General features: G+C 52.0%; 1 protein-coding gene and 2 long non-coding RNA genes across 4 annotated transcripts; 2 read left to right on the forward strand and 1 right to left on the reverse strand.

Annotated features, from left to right (window-relative positions):
* Positions 1-39: 39 nt before the first annotated feature.
* LOC132218860 (uncharacterized) lies at positions 40-12,173 on the forward strand. 2 transcript variants are annotated; one of them, XR_009449297.1, is made up of 4 exons: positions 40-168; positions 1,877-2,052; positions 10,759-10,872; positions 10,997-12,173. It is a non-coding gene; the product is annotated as an uncharacterized LOC132218860 (long non-coding RNA). The 2 variants fall into 2 exon arrangements; XR_009449296.1 differs by lacking the exons at positions 10,759-10,872; positions 10,997-12,173 and adding an exon at positions 3,206-3,355.
* Positions 12,174-12,183: 10 nt separating this feature from the next.
* LOC132219319 (collagen alpha-1(I) chain-like) lies at positions 12,184-14,034 on the reverse strand. Its single transcript, XM_059671682.1, has 4 exons — positions 13,693-14,034; positions 13,548-13,609; positions 12,227-12,746; positions 12,184-12,192 (listed from the first exon to the last, which is right to left on the reverse strand). Exons 1-4 carry the CDS (start codon positions 13,756-13,758, stop codon positions 12,184-12,186), a joined length of 657 nt encoding a protein of 218 aa, XP_059527665.1. The 5' UTR covers positions 13,759-14,034.
* Positions 14,035-14,088: 54 nt separating this feature from the next.
* LOC132218859 (uncharacterized) lies at positions 14,089-21,318 on the forward strand. Its single transcript, XR_009449295.1, has 3 exons — positions 14,089-14,399; positions 16,473-16,598; positions 19,210-21,318. It is a non-coding gene; the product is annotated as an uncharacterized LOC132218859 (long non-coding RNA).
* Positions 21,319-21,851: the final 533 nt, after the last annotated feature.

Below are 21,851 nucleotides of genomic sequence, written 5' to 3' on the forward strand. Positions count from 1 at the left end.
TTTCCAACATCTGACGTCTCCTGTGTTTCTGCTGCTGACGGTCCGAGCTCCGCAGCGCCCTGCCCGGCACAGACCAGCCTGCACCGAGGGCCTGCGGAGGCGACGCTTCGAATCTCAGGCCCATGGCAGCCCTTTCTCATGGGCCTGCAGCCCACGGCCGGTGCCGAGGTAACGAGAGCTGCTTCCTTGCAACTTAAGCATAAACTCCCTTTTCACAATTTTCCCTGGTAAATGATAATGACAATGATCCCCAATGAGTCACACCGCCGTGTGTCCACACCCACTCTTCTCCATGAAGTTCCCAATAAAAGGTGTGGCCATTCTCAGTTCCCTAGAATCTGGGCTGGTCTTGTGATTTCTCTGACCAGAGAAGGTGGCAGAAATAATGTGTTTTTTTTTAAATATATTTATTGATTTTTTTACAGAGAGGAAGGGAGAGGGATAGAGAGTTAGAAACATCCATGAGAGAGAAACATCGATCAGCTGCCTCCTGCACACCCCCACTGGGGATGTGCCCGCAACCAAGGTACATGCCCTTGACCGGAATCGAACCTGGGGCCCTTCAGTCCGCAGGCCGACGCTCTATCCACTGAGCCAAACCGGTTAGGGCCAGAAATAATGTTTAAGTTCCACCCAGATGGTGTGGCTCAGTGGTTGTCCATTGACTCATTACCCAAGAGGTCTCTGGTTCCATTCCGGGTCAGGGCACATGCCCAGATTGCAGGCTTGATCCCCAGTAGGGGGCGTGTGGGAGGCAGCCGAGCCACGATTCTCTCATTATTGATGTTTCTTTCTCTCCCTCTCCCTTCCTCTCTCTCAAAATCAATAAAAACATTTTTTTAAAAAATAGTTTCAAAAAATAATGTCAAGTTCTGGAGCCTGTGCCTCAAGATGTCTTGCAGTGTCTGCCTTCATTCTCCTGGCACATGACTGCCAAGAGGAGAAGGGCAGGCGACCACTGAATGATGAGGGACCGCATGGAGGGCTCCCAACTGTTCTGCCGGTGATCCAGACGTGTGGGTGAGGGCACCTCAGACCCTGCAGCTCAGCTGACCCTCCAGCTAAATGCAGAGCAACTGCCGAGCCCACCCAAAGAATCACGAAAAACAAATTACTGCTCTAAGCCACTAAGATAGGGCTGGTTTGCTACACAGCAATAGACACCTTGGAACAGCCCTCGAATTTCGGTCTAACCGTTACTAAGAGCTTATACCTTTGCACAGTCCCTTCTGCACGAAGCTTAGCTTTTGGACTATACCTCAGTCATAATTATAGATCATTTGTTTCTAGATTTCCAATCCAGACTTAGCAACTATGAACGGGAAAGGAAGGAGGATTTCGTGATCTCACCAATAACCCAACCTTTTCAGAATTCCTCTCCACCCAGTCTTCTGGCCTGCTCACTCTTCTGTGTGTAGCTTTATTCCTGAACTTCCTGAGCTGGGAAACGCCTGGTTTGAGAGTCTCCGACAGGTCCCTCAGTCCCTGCACCTAAAGCACGGCAGAGCCCTGGTTAGCGTCAGTATTCTGCAGCCACTTCGAGCCTTCCCAAGGTGTTGTTGAGGGAGACAGTACAATAAAGGAGTTAGAAGCACACAGGTGGTTCAGACAAACCTGGGCTCAGTCTTCTCTCTCCTACACAGTAATCAGTGAGGCTATGAGCAGGTTATTTATCCACACTGAGCCTGTTTCTACATCTGCAAAAGAGGGTATTAATAGCAACTCTCTGAAGGTCACGGTGAGAGTTAAATACAGCAATGCCGGTGAAATGCGCAGCTCGGTGTCTGTCAGTACTTGGGACAGGCAGCTCCAAGATGGCCCCTGACCTTCACCCCCCGGTATTCACCCCCTTGTGCATCCTCTCCCCTTTCTTTAGGCTGGACACCGTGACTTGCTTCCAAGGAATAGAATATGACAGAAGTGATGCGATGTCACTTCCAAGATTAGTTGGGCCTGGTCTCTCGCTCTCCCATCAACCAGCCGCCGGGTCACCGGAACACTTAGGCAGCCTAAGGCGAGCATGACCAGGAACGGAAGCCTGCCAACAACCACGTAAGTGAACTTGAACGTGGATCTGGGGCCGGCCAACAGCCTCGTGGATGAGCTTGGCAGTGGGCTCTCCCGGCCCAGGAGAGTCTTGAGGTGTCTGTAGTCCAAGCCAGTAGCTTGTGACAACCTCATGAGCGACTCTGAGCCAGAGACACTGCCTCAGCTGAGCGCAGGTTCACGACCAACAGAAGTTATGGGATAATAAATGTTTGTTATTTGAAGCTACTAAGCTTGGGGGCAATTTATCGTGCAGCAGTAGACAAGTACTACAAAGTACAAATAGGCACTCACAGGAGATGCAGAAAACAGTCATCGAGTGGCTGCTGTGGTGTGCCCCCCAGGTTCTCCCCCTTCAGAGTGGAGGTACTCACTCTCCCAGCTGCTCCGGAGTGTTTGTGCCAACAGCTCTCAGCTAGAGAGAGCCCCCTCCCCAAATCACACCTCCTGCCCTCCCCAGGGGCAGCCCACATCCAGACTGGTTGGTGCAGAGATAGAAAGACCAAGGTGGGCCCAGCCAGTGTGGCTAAGTGGTTGAGGTCACAGCTCGATTCCTGGTCAGGGTACATATTTGGGTTGTAGGCTCGATCCCCAGTAGGGGGCGTGCAGGAGGCAGCCAATCAATGATTCTCTCTCATCATTGATGTTTCTCTCTCTGAAATTAATGAAAATATATTAAAATCTATATATTTAATTGATTTGAGTGAGGAAAGGAGAGAGAGAGAGAGAGATGGAAACATCAATGAGAGAGAACATTGGCTGCCTCCTGCTAGGGATCAAGCCCACAACCTGGGCCTGTGGCCTGACCGGGAATCAAACTGGTGACCTCTTGGTTCATGGGTCGACTCTCAACCACTGAGCCACACCGGCCACAACTAGCCATTTAAAGAAAAGTTGACTGCATTAGGACCCTTCCGCTCTGGTAACAATTCCTCTTGACTGGAATCAACACATGTTTGGGGGATGGGTTCGCTTTTCCTGCTGCAAGGCCTATGATGATTCATTCTGTGTCAGCTTGGCCAGGCAATAGTACCCTATTCATTCAAACACAGATATAGGTGTTGCGGTGATGGTATTTAAGATCGATAGTCCTTTGACTTTAAGGAGATTGTCCTGGATGATTTGGATGGGCCTCATCTAATCCATTGAAAATCCTCAGAGTCAGCATGGAGAAAGAAGAAATTCCACGGTGGACCACAGCCGCAGCTCCTACCTGAGAGTTCCAGCCTGCCACCTGCCTAATAGATTTTGGACTCATCTAGCCAGCCCCCCACAATTATGTAGTTCCTTGTAATAACTCAAGAATGTCTAGCTAGAGAGAACCAAGATGGCGGCATAGGTTAACACCGGAGTTTGCTGCTTTGAACAACTACTTCAAAAGTGAAACTAAAACACGGAAGGGACATCACCCAGAACCACAGGAACGCTGGCTGAGTGGAAGTCCTACAACTAGGAGGAAAGAGAAACGCATACGGACACTCAGAGGAGGCGCAGTGCTGAAGTCAAATTCTGAGGTGCGGAGTGCGCGGAGCAGGCTGGCGGCGGAGGGCGCGGTTGTTGTTTTCAATCGGGAGGGAGTCGCAGACACTGAGCTCCAGATACAGGCGAGTCTTTAGGGACCCAGGCTCAAACGGGAGAAGCGGACTGTCTGGCTTCGGTCAGAGCGAGTGCAGCTTTCTCTCCGAGCTTTGCAGCGGGTGCTGGGACTCAGAGAGGCAGAGCCCCTGGGGACAGGACTGAGAGCCGCCATAACTGCTCTCTCCGGCCCACCCTGTTGATCCTGTGCGACCCGCCCCGCCCAAGCCCTGCACAGAGGCATTTGCCGGATAGCCTCAGGCAAAGGCTAGATTAGCACCTCCCTAGAGGACAGAAGTTCTCTCACTGCTGACACAGCTGATTCTCATAGCCACTTGGCCTGGAGGTCAAACCCTCCCTGGAATTAGCTACAGCAATCAAGATTTATCTATAAGACTGCGAACAAAGACCACTAGGGGGTGCACCAAGGAAGCATAACAAAATGCGGAGACAAAGAAACAGGACAAAATTGTCAATGGAAGAAATAGAGTTCAGAACCACACTTTTAAGGTCTCTCAAGAACTGTTTAGAAGCTGCCGATAAACTTAATGAGATCTACACGAAAACTAATAAGACCCTCGATCTTATATTGGGGAACCAACTAGAAATTAAGCACACACGGACTGAAATAACGAATATTATACAGACGCCCGACAGCAGACCAGAGGAGCGCAAGAATCAAGTCAATGATTTGAATTGCGAGGAAGCAAAAAACATCCAACGGGAAAAGCAAAATGAAAAAAGAATCCAAAAATGCGAGGACAGTGTAAGGAGCCTCTGGGACAGCTTCAAGCATACCAACATCAGAATTATAGGGGTGCCAGAAGATGAGAGAGAGCAAGATATTGAAAACCTATTTGAAGAAATAATGACAGAAAACTTCCCCCACCTGGTGAAAGAAATGGACTTACAGGTCCAAGAAGCGCGGAGAACCCCAAACAAAAGGAATCCAAAGAGGACCACACCAAGACACATCATAATTAAAATGCCAAGAGCAAAAGATAAAGAGAGAATCTTAAAAACAGCAAGAGAAAGAAACTCAGTTACCTACAAGGGAATACCCATACGACTGTCAGCTGATTTCTCAACAGAAACTTTGCAGGCCAGAAGGGAGTGGCAAGAAATATTCAAAGTGATGAATACCAAGAACCTACAACCAAGATTACTTTATCCAGCAAAGCTATCATTCAGAATTGAAGGTCAGATAAAGAGCTTCACAGATAAGGAAAAGCTAAAGGAGTTCATCACCACCAAACCAGGATTATATGAAATGCTGAAAGGTATCCTTTAAGAAGAGGAAGAGGAAGAAAAAGGTAAAGATACAAATTATGAACAACAAATATGCATCTATCAACAAGTGAATCTAAGAATCAAGTGAATAAATAATCTGATGAACAGAATGAACTGTTGATTATAATAGAATCAGGGACATAGAAAGGGAATGGACTGACTATTCTTGGGGGGGAAAGGGGTGTGGGAGATGTGGGAAGAGACTGGACAAAAATCATGCACCTATGGATGAGGACAGTGGGTGGGGAGTGAGGGCGGAGGGTGGGGTGGGAACTGGGAGGAGGGGAGTTATGGGGGGGGGAAAAAAAGGAACAAATGTAATAATCTGAACAATAAAGATTTAATTAAAAAAAAAAAAGAAAGAAAGAAAAAAAAAAAGAATGTCTAGCTAGCCCAAACCGGTTTGGCTCAGTGGATAGAGGGTCAGCCTGCGGATTCAAGGGTCCCAGGTTCGATTCCGGTCAAGGGCATGTACCTTGGTTGTGGGCATATCCCCAGTAGGGAGTGTGCAGGAGGCAGCTGATCAATGTTTCTCTCTCACTGATATTTCTAACTCTCTATCCCTCTCCCTTCCTCTCTGTAAAATATCAATAAAATATATTTTTTAAAAAAAGAATGTCTATCTACATCTAAAACTAACCTGTATATTAAAAAGTATATATAAAACTCACACACATCACCTACTGATTCTGTTTCTCTGGGGGAGTGCTGCCTGACATAGGGCCTGTGCCAGCATCACTATCTGGGGGCTTATTTTCAAAAAAGAGGAGTGGGGAGAGAACCAAGATGGCGGCATAGGTTAACGCCGGAGTTTGCTGCTTTGAACAACTACTTCAAAAGTGAAACTATGCCGAAACCGGTTTGGCTCAGTGGATAGAGCGTCGGCCTGCAGACTGAGAGGTCCCGGGTTCGATTCCGGTCAGGGGCATGTACCTTGGTTGCGGGCACATCCCCAGTGGGAGATGTGCAGGAGGCAGCTGATCGATGTTTCTCTCTCATCGATGTTTCTGACTCTCTATCGCTCTCCCTTCCTCTCTGTAAAAAGTCAATAAAATATATTTAAAAAAAAAAAAAAAAGTGAAACTAAAAGACGGAACGGACATCACCCAGAACCACAGGAACACTGGCTGAGTGGAAGTCCTACAACTAGGAGGAAAGAGAAACGCATACGGACACTCAGAGGAGGCGCAGTGCTGAAGTCAAATTCTGAGGTGCGGAATGCGCGGAGCAGGCTGGCGGCGGAGGGCGCCTTGGCGTTTTCAATCGGGAAGGAGTCGCAGACTCAGAGCTCCAGACACAGGCGAGTCTTTAGGGACCCAGGCTCAAACGGGAGAAGCGGACTGTCTGGCTTCGGTCAGAGCGAGTGCAGCTTTCTCTCCGAGCTTTGCAGCGGGTGCTGGGACTCAGAGAGGCAGAGCCCCTGGGGACAGGACTGAGAGCCGCCATAACTGCTCTCCCCGGCCCACCCTGTTGATCCTGTGCAACCCGCCCTACCCACGCCCTGCACAGAGGCATTTGCCGGATAGCCTCAGGCAAAGGCTAGATTAGCACCTCCCTAGAGAACAGAAGTTCTCTCACTGCTGACACAGCTGATTCTCATAGCCACTTGGCCTGGAGGTCAAACCCTCCCTGGGATTAGCTACAACAATCAAGGTTTAACTATAAGACTGTGAACAAAGACCACTAGGGGGTGCACCAAGGAAGCATAACAAAATGCGGAGACAAAGAAACAGGACAAAATTGTCAATGGAAGATATAGAGTTCAGAACCACACTTTTAAGGTCTCTCAAGAACTGTTTAGAAGCCGCCGATAAACTTAATGAGATCTACAAGAAAACTAATGAGACCCTCGATGTTATATTGGGGAACCTACTAGAAATTAAGCATACACGGACTGAAATAACGAATATTATACAGACTCCCGACAGCAAACCAGAGGAGCGCAAGAATCAAGTCAATGATTTGAAATGCGAGGAAGCAAAAAACACCCAACCGGAAAAGCAAAATGAAAAAAGAATCCAAAAATGCGAGGATAGTGTAAGGAGCCTCTGGGACAGCTTCAAGCGTACCAACATCAGAATTATAGGGGTGCCAGAAGATGAGAGAGACCAAGATATTGAAAACCTATTTGAAGAAATAATGACAGAAAACTTCCCCCACCTGGTGAAAGAAATGGACTTACAGGTCCAAGAAGCGCGGAGAACCCCAAACAAAAGGAATCCAAAGAGGACCACACCAAGACACATCATAATTAAAATGCCAAGAGCAAAAGATAAAGAGAGAATCTTAAAAACAGCAAGAGAAAGTAACTCAGTTACCTACAAGGGAATACCCATACGACTGTCAGCTGATTTCTCAACAGAAACTTTGCAGGCCAGAAGGGAGTGGCAAGAAATATTCAAAGTGATGAATACCAAGAACCTACAACCAAGATTACTTTATCCAGCAAAGCTATCATTCAGAATTGAAGGTCAGATAAAGAGCTTCACAGATAAGGAAAAGCTAAAGGAGTTCATCACCACCAAACCAGGATTATATGAAATGCTGAAAGGTATCCTTTAAGAAGAGGAAGAGGAAGAAAAAGGTAAAGATACAAATTATGAACAACAAATATGCATCTATCAACAAGTGAATCTAAGAATCAAGTGAATAAATAATCTGATGAACAGAATGAACTGGTGATTATAATAGAATCAGGGACATAGAAAGGGAATGGACTAACTATTCTTGGGGGGGAAAGGGGTGTGGGAGATTCGGGAAGAGACTGGACAAAAATCGTGTACCTATGGATGAGGACAGTGGGTGGGGAGTGAGGACGGAGGGTGGGGTGGGAACTGGGAGGAGGGGAGTTATGGGGGGGAAAAAAGAGGAACAAATGTAATAATCTGAACAATTAATTTTAAAAAAATGTAAAAAAAAAAAAAAAAGAGGAGTGGGAACAGGCAGTAATGTCTCCCACTCCCAAATCACCAGTTTCCAGGGAACCCCACTTAAGGCCACGCCTTGTCCTAGGCACCTGTGGTGTGTGTGGCATTCATTAACCTGGAATTGACGTTAAAGACAATCCCAGGACGTAAGAAAGCTATTCAGGACCACAGCTCTTGGGGCTGGTCCTCTGTGCTGCCCACGGCCGTGTTAATAACCACAGATGGTGGTAAATCACACTGTGTAATGTTGTCAATGGGTGACAGGAATGGTAGCTACAGAGTGTGGCCAGCCCGAGTGGGCGGGTACAGACTGATCCAAAGAAGACTTTTGCTGAGAAATCTCCCCCTTGAGGAAATGGACAAATGTTGATGTGGGGGGTGGGGTTTGGGGGTCCTTGTAGGTTGGATGCAGAAGCACAGTCCCCTACCAGTCCCTCAAGCGCGAGGTGGCCAGACCAAGCCCCGAAAGGGGTCAGAAGCAGAGGATGGATAGACCAGCCAGTCGGAGGCAGGAGGGATGCCTCCCTGGAGTCAGGAATATTGAACTGAAAATGAGAACAGTCAGTACTCAGCGTGCGGAGACGACTCTTCTTGCTTTCTGGTGGTGACTTGGCAAAAATCAGCGTAGGAAGCCACGGCTGTGTGACTGCTGCATCGGTTTCGCAGCTGGGTTTTTATTTGGGCCCGTGCTGGGCCCAGGTGAGAGGATAGTCATTACTGAGCCGGCTCGGTGGGAAGGTGCCAGCCCAGCGCAGGCCGGGAGCAGCAGCAGTTTTAAAGAAGAGGAATGCAGGCAGGCTGAGGTGGATGAGGGTGGCTTGGGTTAGCAAATAATACCCCAGACCATCTGAGACCACAAAATAGGGCTCACCCTGGAAAGCTACAAAATTAGAACTTCAAACATGAGCTAGCTACAAATTAAGACTCTTTTATTTACCTTCCTTGCCCTCGGGGAGCCACATCTCTCTGCCCAGGTTGCTACCGCAAGGAGACTAAATAGAATTAGGTGTTAGGCCATGTTTGGGTCGGGCCTATTGGGACTCACACCCGCTGTCTCAAATGAAAGAACAGGGCCCTTTTCAAAGGATTTGTTTTTTTCCACATCTGTATGATCCAAGTTTCCAGACCCTAGGAAGCGGTGAAGGAGACAGCTGGGGACTTCAGCTTAGGAGACCAATGGTGGAGTGTCTGTAACCTCCATCCAGCTCAGGGACCACCCCAGTGAATCCCGAGAGCTGTCCCCCTCCCCCCAAATTAAACCACAGGTTGGGGGAATGGAGAGCAGGAGAGCAGGCTCGCTCAAGGCCACCTGACCAGTAACTGGCAAAACTAGCCACAGCCCCTTCTGCCGCCCTTGTTTTCCTCCAGACCAGCCCTCTCACCACCACACGACCCCGCTCCGGCCCCTGAGCCCATCCCCGCATGCTCCCCCAGGCCTGAGCCCTGGGCATATGCTTCTCCTCCACCCTGGCTATGTTCCTTCCCTCAAGTGACGTGCAAGATGATCACCAGGAGATACTGTTTTCCACCTCACCGGCGGCAGGGATACAGTCATGGTCTGAGGTGTTAGGTTCAAGAGTCAAAAGTCTCCAAGTTAAAACTCGACGTGCACGTGCCTTGGTGTCCCAGCCTTCATTGTACAGGTGAGGAAACTGACTCCGGGAGAGAGGGGGCCACGGAAGGCCCCATGGCAAGGTCACGGCGGAACTCAAGCAATCCCAGTACCTCCCTGTAGCACTCCTTTCTCAGCCTTTCGCCTGCCTGTTCTTATTTCTCTTATTTCAGTCACCCAGACGAGTATAAAAATGCTGATTCATTCATATTTTAAAGGAGGGATTATCAATATAGAGATTAATAAAGAAAAAGAGCAATAGGTTTCAACTTCACTTATTTTTTTCCAACTTCATCTTTACTGGATAGTCACTCTGTAATTAACTGCATGCTTCATGCGGCAAGTTGTCATTCTGAGTTGGGTTTGTCTTGTGCGAAGACATTTGCACCCTCTGAGCATCCCAGGGACCAGGCATTGTGCCTAGGACAAATGGAACCACTGGGCCCTGTTGTCCCTCCCAGCCAACCTAAGGTTTTGAAGGATTTGCATCTTCATTGCTGTCTGCCTGGAGGGCTGTCTCTCAGTTCCTCCCCCTACTGCCCAGGCAGATCCCGTCCTGCTGATGGATGCTGAGTCAAGGCATGCTGCTCTGGGTGCCTCACCGCAGGCAGCTGGGAACTCAGGTCTCCAGCCTCCTCAGTAAGTCATCTCCAGGTGATAGGAACAGTGACCCTGTAGGGAAAGAGCACCAGCCTAGACATTGGGGTTTTAGTCCTCATTCAGCCTCTATCCTCACCCACCTTTCTTCACAACTCAGCTCAGCCACCACCTGCTCTGTGTATGTGATTCTTCCCCGCACAGGGCTGGTCCCTCCTGCACTCTGTACAGAACGGTCACCGTTCTTATCACAGTGTTTCTAATTACTGGCAGACCTGCTTGTCTCTTCGTCCTATTTCTGGCCCTCGAGGGAAGAGAATGGTCTTGACCATTTCATATTTCTAGCTCTAGCACATGGCAGGTACTCCATCTATACTAATAAAAGGATAATATGCTAATTAGACCCGATAGACCGGATGTCTTCTGGACATCCTTCCGGGCAAAGCCAAAGCAGCTGTGAGGGCCAAGGAGAGCAGGCGGCCGGCAGTGGCAGCAGCGGGCCTAAGCCGTCAGTAGGACATCCCCTGAGGGCTCCCAGACTGTGAGAGGGGGCCGGGACCCCCCCTCCAGTGCACAAATTTTCATGCACCAGGCCTCTAGTATACAAATAAGTAATTATGGAATCACACCAAAGTGAGAGGGCCAGGCTGGCTGATCTTGAAGGTGGCTTCCTTATTTAAGAGTCTGTGATAACCTCAATCTCACTTGCAGCATCGGGCCCTACTGCCTGAGAGGCACAGAGAAGTGACAGTCCCAGGATCCCTAAATCCCCAAACCACGCGTGTCCCAACCTAGTGGTCCCTGGAGATGGTGCTTCTCCAGCAGGTGAGAAGATGGGGTGGTTCTCCCAGGGACTGGGGACGGGGGCAAAGCATCTCTAGAGGGGTCTGGGTGGCAGAGGAGGCAAGGACTAACACCCCTATTTCCCTCCCAATAAGTCCGATTACAGCCCACACAGGTGGAGGGCGATCCATCTTCTCAGCTGGCCTCGGCTCCGCCTCTGGGTTCTCCTGACCGAAGAAAGCCTGGGCCGGGCGGGCGGAGGTCTGCAATCTACCACAGGAGCCGCAGCTGGCCGCGTTCTCTCTGAACTGTTGGGGGGCAGGGCCGGCATCTAGGCAAAGCTACGTGTGATGTGGGACTTTTAAGCAGAGGCTCCTCCTCGGTGTGGTTTCAAACACTGTCATTGTGTGTTTGGATAACGTCTGCATTAGCCCTCCAAGAAGGCTGGGAATGAAGGATGTCTAAGTATAACCATGGGACACCGTTTGAGAACTGCCTGTGGGTCGCATGGAAGAACCTCACCTAGAGGTATAAGATAGCAGGAAAATCAAATCCACCACCCATCCCCCTGTCCCAGCCCCGAGCGCCACCCAGGTAGAGAAGGGAGGGAAAAACCCCAGCTGTGGAGGTCAAACCGGGCTCCGGACATGTCTGCCCCTCCCGGGTGCCAGAAGGGAAAACACCACAGGGTGGGGTTGGAGCGCTGGGGGGAGGCCTGTCCCCCTGGAGCTGCCAGGCTGCCAATGTTGGGGAAGGCTGTGCAGGTGGTTTGTGGAGCCGGTGGGCCAGCGCCTTATAACACTCCGGGCCTGTGGAGGCAGCTTTTATTAGAAACCTTCCATTTCTCTGGCATGTCCCTACGCTAGCCAAACCACCGCTGGCAAACAGTCTGGCTGTCCTTAGCCCCAGGGGGATGTGATTTCATTCCAGGCGGGCGGGGGATGGGAGTGTGGACAAAGGGCATTGGGCTGGGCGGACAGAAACGTGGGCTCCAGGCCCGGCGGTGCTGTAACTTACAGTGGGACCTTGACCCTGAACCAGTCAGCCCCCTCTCCCTCCCTCTGCGCCAAGGTTCCTTCATCAGGAAAACGCACAGGTGCCTCCTAGGTGCTCTGCACCCTCCTCCCGCAGAGGCTGCCCTCCCATGGCTCCTCCATTGGCTCCTACCCGGGCTGGGGCCGGAGCGCTAGCCGAGCGCAGGGGAACCGCTCTCGGACCCCGGCCGGTGGTTTGGGCCGCCTCCCTGCTTCAGGCCCAGGTGGTGAACTCTCCGTTGAGCAAGTGTCCGGAGCTGGAAAAGGAGGTCAGTGGGAGGCCGTGCACCCCGACTGCGAGCCAGACGCGGACCCTGGGTCAGGGATTCTTCCCCGCACAGGGCTGGTCCCTCCTGCCCCACTGGACCCGCGGCCACTGGGTCACGGGCGTGGCAGGGACGCGGAGCTCCGAGTCCGGGGCGCGGCGGGACGCGGGTGCGGCGGGCGGGGCAGGGACCTGGGCTCCCGTCCCAGTCGCGGGGCTCCCCTTGCCCGCCCCGCGGGGTGTCGCGTGTCCCGGACGCGGCGCCGGCAGACGCGGGGCGGGGCTGCTGCCCGCGGGACGCCGGTCCGCGCCACGTGCCCCTCGTCCTTCCTGGACGTGACCGGACCAGGAAGCCGGGACGCCCGGCGGCGCCGAGGCCCCGCGAGGCCGGGATTCCGCGCGCGGCCCGGGGCGGGGCGGCCATGGCAACCGGCGTGGGCCCGGAGCGGACGCGTGCGAGGCGCTTCTTTCTCCACATTTCGCGGCTGGGCCCCCGCTCGCCGCCCCCACCGTCTGAATAGCTGTTCTGTCCCCGCGGACGCCGCGTCGGCTGCTGATTGTTTAGTCCCAGACCGGCTGGCTCTGTTGACTTTCCAGATGCCTCTTTGGGACAGATCCTGGGGGAGGAGGGAGAAGTCTGTTTGTAGGAAAAGCCAGGCACAAATAGCCTCGCCCCTGCTCTCTTTCCTTGTAGCCTTTAATTCTGCCCCGGCCGGCGAGGCGGCAGGGACAATGGCCCCATTTTACAGATGGCAAAACTGAGGGGTGTAGTCAGTTGGCCAAAAGCACATCGAGAGATATAACTAACAACAATAAGAGAAATCTGTGCTTGCTTTGGTAGCACATATACTAACAAGTAAAAAATAATAGTAATAGCCCTTGCTGGTTTGGCTCAGTGGATGCAGCCGTGGGCAAACTACAGCCGCTTGAAATGAATAAAACTAAAAAAAAAAAAAAAAAAAAGACCGTACCCTTTTATGTAATGATGTTTACTTTGAATTTATATTAGTTCACACAAACACTCCATCCATGCTTTTGTTCCGGCCCTCCGGTCCAGTTTAAGAACCCATTGTGGCCCTCAGTCAAAAAGTTTGCCCAACCCTGGAGAGTGTCGTCAGCCTGGGGACTGAAGGTTCCCGGTTTGACTCGGATCAAGGGCACATGCCCAAGTTGTGGGCTCAATCCCCTAGGGGGCGTGCAGGAGGCAGCCAGTCAGTGATTCTCTCTCATCATTGATGCTTCCATCTCTCTCTCTCTCCTTCTCCCTTCCTCTCTGAAATCAATAAAAATATATTAAGCAAACAACAACCAAAAAAGGTTATTAAGTAAGTATGAAGGTATGCCTTTGCCTGACCCCTTTCTCCTCGCATATTCCTAATGATGACCAAAAGCAAGAAGAGAAAAGTAAGTGGGCTTACCCACCCTTCCCAAGGCGCTCTGCACCACCTGGCCCCATGAGGAGCCGCCTCCGCCTCCGAGGCTGGGGGGAGCAAAAAGATTTTTGTTGGGAAGCTGCGTTTGAATTTGATCTCTGCCCCTCCCGTGCTGCCTCTGGCCAGTCACCTTTTTGAACCTTGCCATTCTTCTGGTTCCCTGGCCTGTGGATATATCAGCAACAGCGGCTCCCATTTTACAGATGACAAATACCAACGAAGTGAACTGACTTGGCCAAGAGCTCACCACAAAACACGAGGTGGTACACGCAAGACCGTTCCCTCATGGGTTCATTGAAAATAAGAGCCCTGGCCGGTTTGGCTCAGTGGATAGAGCGTTGGCCTGCAGACCGAAGGGTCCCGGGTTCGATTCCGGTCAAGGGCACATGCCGGGGTTGTGGGCTCGATCCCCCGTGGGGGGACATGCAGGAGGCAGCCGATCAATGATTCTTTCTCATCATTGATGTTTCTCTCCCTCTCCCTTTCTCTCTCTGAAGTCAATAAAAATATATATATTTTTAAAGTTTACATCTTTCAAAAAGAAAAGAATAGTCATGCCTGTTTCACAGGACTGTGGGAAGCTCCGCTGGAAGAGAAGGGAAGGCGGTTTGGGAGCTGGGGCCTGACGGGGTGGCAGCAGTGACGCCGATGCCGGGCGCGGGGCTGTGAGAAGTGTTCTTTCCTTGGGCATTTGCATCTGGCTCATAAACAGGGCTGGGCATAGGCACCAGACACACAAGATGAATGAGATACGGCCTTCGCCGGGAGGAACTGACACTGGAGGCAGGGAACACCGAGTCCTGGGATTGCCACACACCTCCAGGCGGTTTCCGTCAGGTATGTGGCCCTGCTGCTCCCTCCCCTCCCTGTGCACTGGGTGTTGATTTGTCTTGCTCTGCTTGGTTTTAACATCTCTGGCATCCTCGGGCATCTCCCCTAAGAGAAACAGTCACAGCTCAGGACCTGCCACCCTTCACCCAGCTTGGGTGACACGCCTACGGGAGAGGTTTATTGGGTGACTCTCCGTCCCCTTCTCCTGGGGGTCCCTGGGTCACCCTGTGTGATTCTCCCCAAAGAAACCAGGAATGGTCCTATGTGGGGCGTTTGGTGTTCGACCTTGAACCCGAAAAATGCTCTAAACGTTTAAAATTTATTTTCTCAAATAAATGTACATTTATTATGTAGATGGTTAACTTGTACATACATGCATATACATGTTATCCATCTACATGTACATGCACATGCATGGGGTACAACATTCAAAAGGTATAAAAGAGAACACAGAAAGGCAAGTCTCTGCCCTCATGTGCCCCCAGGCCTCCTGCTTCCCTTCCCCAGAGGTAACCACTCTACCGGCTTGTGTCTCCTCTCGGACATCAAAGCTTCTTTTGTAGGAACTTTTAAAAAGTGATGTTTGTCCAGTCGTGGTCTGCAGACCTCCTGGCAGAATCACCAGTGTCTGCTCCCCAGGGGCCGCCTGAAGGCTGGCGAGCGCAGCTTTGAAGAACTGACAGCTCTCACCCTGTGGTTGGAAAGCTATTTCCATTTGTTCCTATTTCTAGGTGAGGAGACTGAGGCCAGGCCCGGCCGAATCATGCCAGGTCTAGAAACAGACTTTTCAACGCTTTCCGCTGCACCAGGATTTTGCAGACTGTGTGTGTCCTTAGAAACAAATCCATTTTTGAAATGAAATCACCCCCGTAAACACATGTGGAATAAAAGCAGAGCCCCTCCTCCTGTGGAAGTAGGGAGGGCGGGGCTGGGGGGTGGGGGGTGGGGGGTAGGAACTCAGGGAGCCAACTTGGGGCGAAAAGACTGGAGTCTCATCTTAGGTGACATCCTAAGGGAACAGGAGCCTGGTATTCAAATGGCCAAGTCCAAGGTGGGAGGAGGGACCCAGAGGTTCCTGCTCAGCTCTCTGGATGTGAGCCCTGGGTCACCACCCCCACCTCCACCTCACCCCCGCCTCACCCCCACCCCACCCCCACTTCACGCCGTGCCTCGTAAAGCCAGGTCTCCTCGAATCCCACGGCGGGCTGTGGTACAGAGAACGCTGTTTGGAGCCCTGTGCCCCCAGGAAGAGAGGTGGCCTCCTTTGAGCATCCACGTCTTGTCAATCCACGAGCAGTTATGGAGACCTCGGGCAGTCACTGCCCAGCGCAATAAACTCCAAGCAGTTTTAAAGTAGTCCCTTCCTCCCATGGCGCTCATTATAGCTGGAGAGAGAAGATATGAAAAGAACAGATAGGCCCTAGCCAGTTTAGCTCCGTGGCTAGAGCATCGGCCTGTGGACTGAAGGGTCCCAGGTTCGATTCCAACCAATATATTAAAAAATAAAATAAAAAAAAAGAACAGATGGGACATTAGGCAGGTAAAGGCAGGTAAAGGCAGGTAGGTCATCTCCGGATGCCTGGGGCGGAGAAGGCGGGGGGGGGGGGGTGGGGGGGGAGGGCCAGGGAAGGCAGAAAGACGCTGCAGGAGACATGCCTTCCGGGGACGCTGGGCCACTGCCTCTGGAGGTGTGGTTCAGGCAAAGAGGGACCTGAACCCTGCCCCCAGCTTAATTCGACTGACTGGCTTGAGGGACTCGAGTTAGAGTTTAGGAAGATCTCCACAGCAAAAACCTCCATCCCCTCTCCATAAATCTTCTTTTGTTTAAATATATTTTTATTGATTTCAGAGAGGAAGGGAGAAGGAGAGAGAGAAACATCAATGATGAGAGAGAATCATTGATCGGCTGCTTCCTGCACACCTCCCACTGGGGATTGAGCCTGCAACCTGGCCATGCGCCCTGACCAGGAATCGAACCATGATCTCCTGGTTCATAGGTTGACACTCAATCACTGAGCCCCACCAGCTGGGTGAGTGGCTCCCTCTTAGTAGACTCCCTCTCCTCCGATTCCTCCCTAGGACGGAGAGGGGTACTCATGGTGGCCAGCAGCTTCGCCTTTGTGGACAACAGTGGGAGCCAGCACGTGGTGCGATGTCACCGTGCCACGAGCAGTCATCATAGGATCATTAGAAACCTCACCGAAGGTACGGGCGCCCAGTTGAGCCAGCTCCTACGGGGAGAGGGGAAGACGGGCCTTGGAGAGGGACTGACATAGAGTTTGGGCGGAGCAGGTGGCAGGTGCGGTCCCCTGCTCCCTGCATGTGCTCGGTCACCACAGACACTGAACCAGGGACCAGGCAGGGAGGAGATGGTCATGCATGTTGGGAGCGTCAGACCTCAGTGCCCCAACCTCAGTGCCCTTAACCTGCCCTTGGCTCCGCAGATGAGTCAGCGAGTTCCAGCCCCGGGGGTTCATTGCAACACTTCCCCTGGGTCGGACCGAGGATCTTGCGCGGCATTAAGAAACACCCATAGGAGGGCAGGAGGCTCCAAAAGCCTACAGCCTGGGGCAAGGGTCACACAGCCGTCCCAGCTTGCAGCTCTGTGTGGGGAGCCCCAGCCTGGGAAACAGCTGGTGCTGGGAACTTGGGGGGCCGGGGGGGTCCCCATCCTGAGCTGAAAATCAGCACCTCAGTACAAGCAACTGAAGAAAAAACAGTTTCAAGGCAGCAAATCCTCACAGAAAATTGATTCAGGTGTGACTTGCTTTAAGTCACTATTTATAAGAAAATCAAATATTTACTGAGGATAAAAAGGGGGGAGTCATTCCTCATTTTAAAAATATTTTTTTAGAGAGAGGGAAACATAAATGTGAGCGGGAAGCATCGATCAGCTGCCTCCTCCTGGGGCTCGAGCCCACAACCCGGGCGTGTGCCCTGACCGAGAGTCGAACCAGCAACCTTTCGGGGCACAGGACGGTGCCCAGCCAGGGCAACCATTCCCGGTTTTAAAGAAGGCTGCTCCTGGGGTACGCTGTGCGTGCGTGAGCGCTCCTCGTCAACTGCAAACATAGCCTTTATGGATATCAGCTTCCACATAATTATCTCTTGACCTGGGGCACATCCCGCTCTCGGAGGACACGAGGAGGTGCCTATAATGACCCCCGTCCTGCAGATGAGAAAGCAGAGGCCTGGGGTGGGTGAGGCGCGCAGCTCAGCCAGGCCTCGGATCTGAAGCTTTTCCCTGCACAGCACGCTGTCCCCATGGGGTCCCCGCAACAGCTCCGGGGGGTTGATGCAGCGCAAGAGCCTGGCCTGGGCTGTGGCTGAGAAAACGGGCGCCGCGAGGGCCTCTCACAGCTTCCCGGACTCAGGAACCCAGGTTTGGGAGTCGTGCTAGGTTTACCACTCGTGGGCTCTGCTTGTCATGTACTGGACCTCTATGGGCCTCGGTTTCCTCATCTATAAAGTGGGCATAACAGTGAGGGTGCACTGAAGTGATGTATATTGTCGCATAGAGCAGTGCCTGGCACATGGCTGCTAATATTTGCCTTTCGTTCTTGTTATTTTTACGGTATCTCACACACCTTATGCGATATATCCAGAGCCATGTGAAGGGAGCGTCTCCTCTGGGGTCAGGCAAGATGCCCCCCCCCCCTTTAGCTCAGCCTTTCCCTCCCCTCACCACCCTCACCCCTGCCAGGTCACACTGGGCTGGTTCTCTCTCCCAACCCCCAGGAGCCTCCCTGCCACCACCTGACCCCACCTCGCAGCTGCCAGCTGCCTTGGCCAAGGATGAATGGCATCCCCATGGCCCCGCTGGCGTGCGGTCACCCGCCTCTGCCTGTGGCAGGGACTGGAGCCGGGACGTGCCTGGCCGGCGGCCAGTGCTCCTTGGTAGGGTGCCCCGCCACGCCTCTGGCCCCTCTATTCTGGGAGCTGTAATTAGCCAGCCTTCCCCGCCCCAGTTGCTATCTGTGGCAGCACTCACGGGTCCGAGGGCCCTGCCCACCCGCTGCCTGGCAGCCTTTTCATCAACAGCTCCCAGGCTGCCCTGTTATCTTGGGCGCCGTGGCTCTGGGGAGGAGGCCCTGCCACCCTGGAGATACAAATGACTCTTCAATCCTGGGGGGAAAGCCGGCCAGATGTGGGCAGCGGCGGGGTGAAACCCTCACCCACGGGCCCAGTATAGCAGCCCTCAGAGCCTGACCCTGAGCCTGCTGGGGTGGGCTGGGCTGCAGGATAGAGGAGAGCCTGTCATTACCCCCGCAGCGCCCTGGGGACTGGGTCAGGCTGGGTCACAGTCTCCCCACAGGCCTCTAGCTCAGCGAGGCATGCTCAGCCACAGGGCCATGACAAGCATGGAGGGGGGATCAACAGCAGCAACAAAAGTGATGTTTCTAAGATGCAAATGTGACTGCGTCTCTCTCTAGCTCCCAACTTTCTGTGGTTCCCCATGGCCCTTAGGGATGAAGCTCACAGGACCCTCCTCCTCTGCCCTCCCGACACGTCTCTCGCCTCAGGACCTTTGCACAAGCCTTCCCTGTGCCCGGACACAGCTCTCCTCTTCGTCTAACTCAGCCGTGGGCAAACTACGGCCCTCGGGCCGGATCCGGCCCGTTTGAAATGAATAAAACTGTTGAAAAAAAAGACCGTACCCTTTTATGTCATGATGTTTACTTTGAATTTATATGAGTTCACACAAACACTCCATCCATGCTTTTGTTCCGGCCCTCCGGTCCAGTTTAAGAACCCATTGTGGCCCTCGAGTCAAAAAGTTTGCCCACCCCTGGTCTAACTCCTACTCATCCTGCAGGTCTTGGCGTAGAAGTCACTTCTCGTGGAGCCTTCCCCTGACATCGCCGCGCAGACACGCTCTCCCTGGTCCTCCCCTTGGCCTGGGATGAGTGTCCCTCCCAGGGTCACCGGGGGCACCAGGCCCTCGCCTGTGCACCTGTCCGTCTCTCTAGCTGACTACGAACGTTCCAGGACAGGAACTCTGCTCACGTCGTCTCTCCAGCACCCAGCCCAGCCCAGGCCTGACATACGGTAGGTGTTCAAGAGAGATTTGTTGAAAGCGCTCAGGGAGGAATAAATGCATGACTGCTCTGCCCCTCCGGGATGAGTGGGTCTCTTGTGGGGGGAGGGTGTTCGCTGCTTTTCCCCAGAAAGCCTTGGCTTCAGTGTTCCGTCCCTTTGTCCTCTAACATCAGGTCTGTCGCACTGTCCGTCCATCTGATCTGGAAAATAGGGTTGCTATGGCCCTGAGCCGGCTGGCGGGAGCCCCAAGAGCTCTGAGGATGAACTGCAAACAGCAGGGCATCTCTGCGTTGAGAGGGAGGAGAGCACAGGAAAAGGGAGTCCTCAGGCCATGAGTCGCTCACGGGCCACCAATCTGTTCCCGAGAGGCAGGGCGGTCGGTGTGCATGCCCAGTGGGCAGGGCAGGTGGTTTGGGCACTTTCTGCTGTGACACCGAGATCCGCTGTGTATTTTGCTGGCTCCAGAGGGGAGACGGCAAAGAATAACCTACAACCACAGCAACGAGGCTGGGGTTCCAGTCCTCCGCCCGTCGTCCCTGTAAATAGTGGAGGACTTCTGCAACTTTTAGTCTTTCCGCATCCGGCGTGCACTTCCTGTGTCATTTCTGTCGCCCTGCCGTTTCACTTAGATGTATCCCAGAGCGGCTGGAGGCTGGGAGAATATGGTCACTGCGTCTGTTTCCACCTCCTGAGACCATGAGGCCCACCGCTAGGACACAGCCATGAAGCCAGGGTCTGGGGCCCAGGCCTTTTAGAGAGGGAACAGGAGAGCAGTGGGGGCTCGGCACCCTGCCCCCACGCTCCTGGAGGCCCCATCACGAGGTGGCCAGAGCCAGCCCTGGTGAGGACAACCAATCTAGTGGCAACTATATACAAAGTGCACGCTCTGGACGGGTCACATGACCCAGACATACTCTCACCTCAAGGCCTTTGCACTTGCTGTTCCTCCGCCTGGATGCTGTTCCCCTCGGATTTCTATAAGGCTCACTCCCTCAGGCCTTCGTGTAATCGGCCCCCGCTCAGGCAGACCTTCCCTGGTCACCTATTGAAATTGACCTCCCTCACTCCCACCCCATTTCCCTGTGTGGTTGTTCTCCAGAGCACTTACTGCCATCTGACACACTGGGTTCTTCCTCCCCATCCTTCCCTCCCTTACTTTTTCCTTCCATTGTCTGCCTCTTTTCCATAGAATGTACCGGAAGAACCACAGCAATTGTGTTTACAGACGTAACTCTGGCTTACTTCTCTCTTACTCTCTAATAGATTAGCCTGCCCCTAGCTGGTGTGGCTCAGTGGATAGAGCGTCTGCCTGCAGACTGAAGGGTCCCAGGTTTGATTCCTGCACATGCCCAGGTTGCAGGCTCGATCCCCAGGAGGGGGCATGCAGGAGGCAGTCGATCTCTCATTGTTGATGTTTCTATCTCTCCCTATCCCTTCCTCTCTAAAATCAATAAAATATATATTTTTAAAAAATAAATATATATAATGGATTACCCGAAAATTTTAGCAGCTTAAGAAAGATTTTGCACTCGGGTTTGAACAGTGGCTGGAAATAGACGAGGAACCAGGGAGAAGATGCCTCGGAGTGGAAAGGGGGAGAGACAGCCTCCTCCCAGGATGAAAAGAGTGGGGCTTCCACACGGCTCCCAGGAGCTGGTGTCATGATGTTTCCCAACAGAGTAGAAATAAATCAGTCTCTGGGCTGTGTCTTTATGTGAGATACGTTAGGGAAGGATTAAAGTGAGTCTTTTTATAAATATACCAGTATATATTTCATTGAAAAAATCCGCATTATTAACCGGCACATATTATGGAAAAATTCATATTATTAACCGGTACACCTGCTAATAGTCATGCTGGCTAATAAAGCGGATTTTTAAAAAAATATTTACCGGTTAGTAGTGCGGTTTTTTAAGATAAATATTTACCAGTTAGTAGTGCAGATTTTTAAAACATATTTAAAATAAATATTTACTGATTAATAGTGCGGATTTTAAAATAAATACTTACCGGTTAGTAGTGCAGATTTTTAAATGAATATTTACCGGTTAATGTGGATTTTTAAGTGAATATTTACCGGTTAATGTGGATTTTTAAATGAATATTTAGCGGTTAATAATGCGGATCTCTCTTCCTGGCCTGCAGATGGCCATCTTCTTGTTAAAACAGGAATTTTGGGGGTAAAACAGGACAGGTGTAGGAACTTTTGGAAATCTTGGAAATTAACTGTGGACTGAGAAGCATTTTCTTGACACCAGTGAGCGTGTCGGATGGCTGCTAAGGCCCTCTGCAACACCTGGAGGTCCAAATGGAGTTCTGGGCCCAGTGTTCGGAGACTGGGTGGCTCTGTGGTCATGAGAATCTTCACTGTAGCATCAGAAGGACAGGTCTCAACGCCAGTTTCACTGGTCGGCATGG

This window comes from Myotis daubentonii, chromosome 16 (assembly GCF_963259705.1).
Source record: "Myotis daubentonii chromosome 16, mMyoDau2.1, whole genome shotgun sequence".
In the NCBI taxonomy this organism is placed as follows: domain Eukaryota; kingdom Metazoa; phylum Chordata; class Mammalia; order Chiroptera; family Vespertilionidae; genus Myotis; species Myotis daubentonii.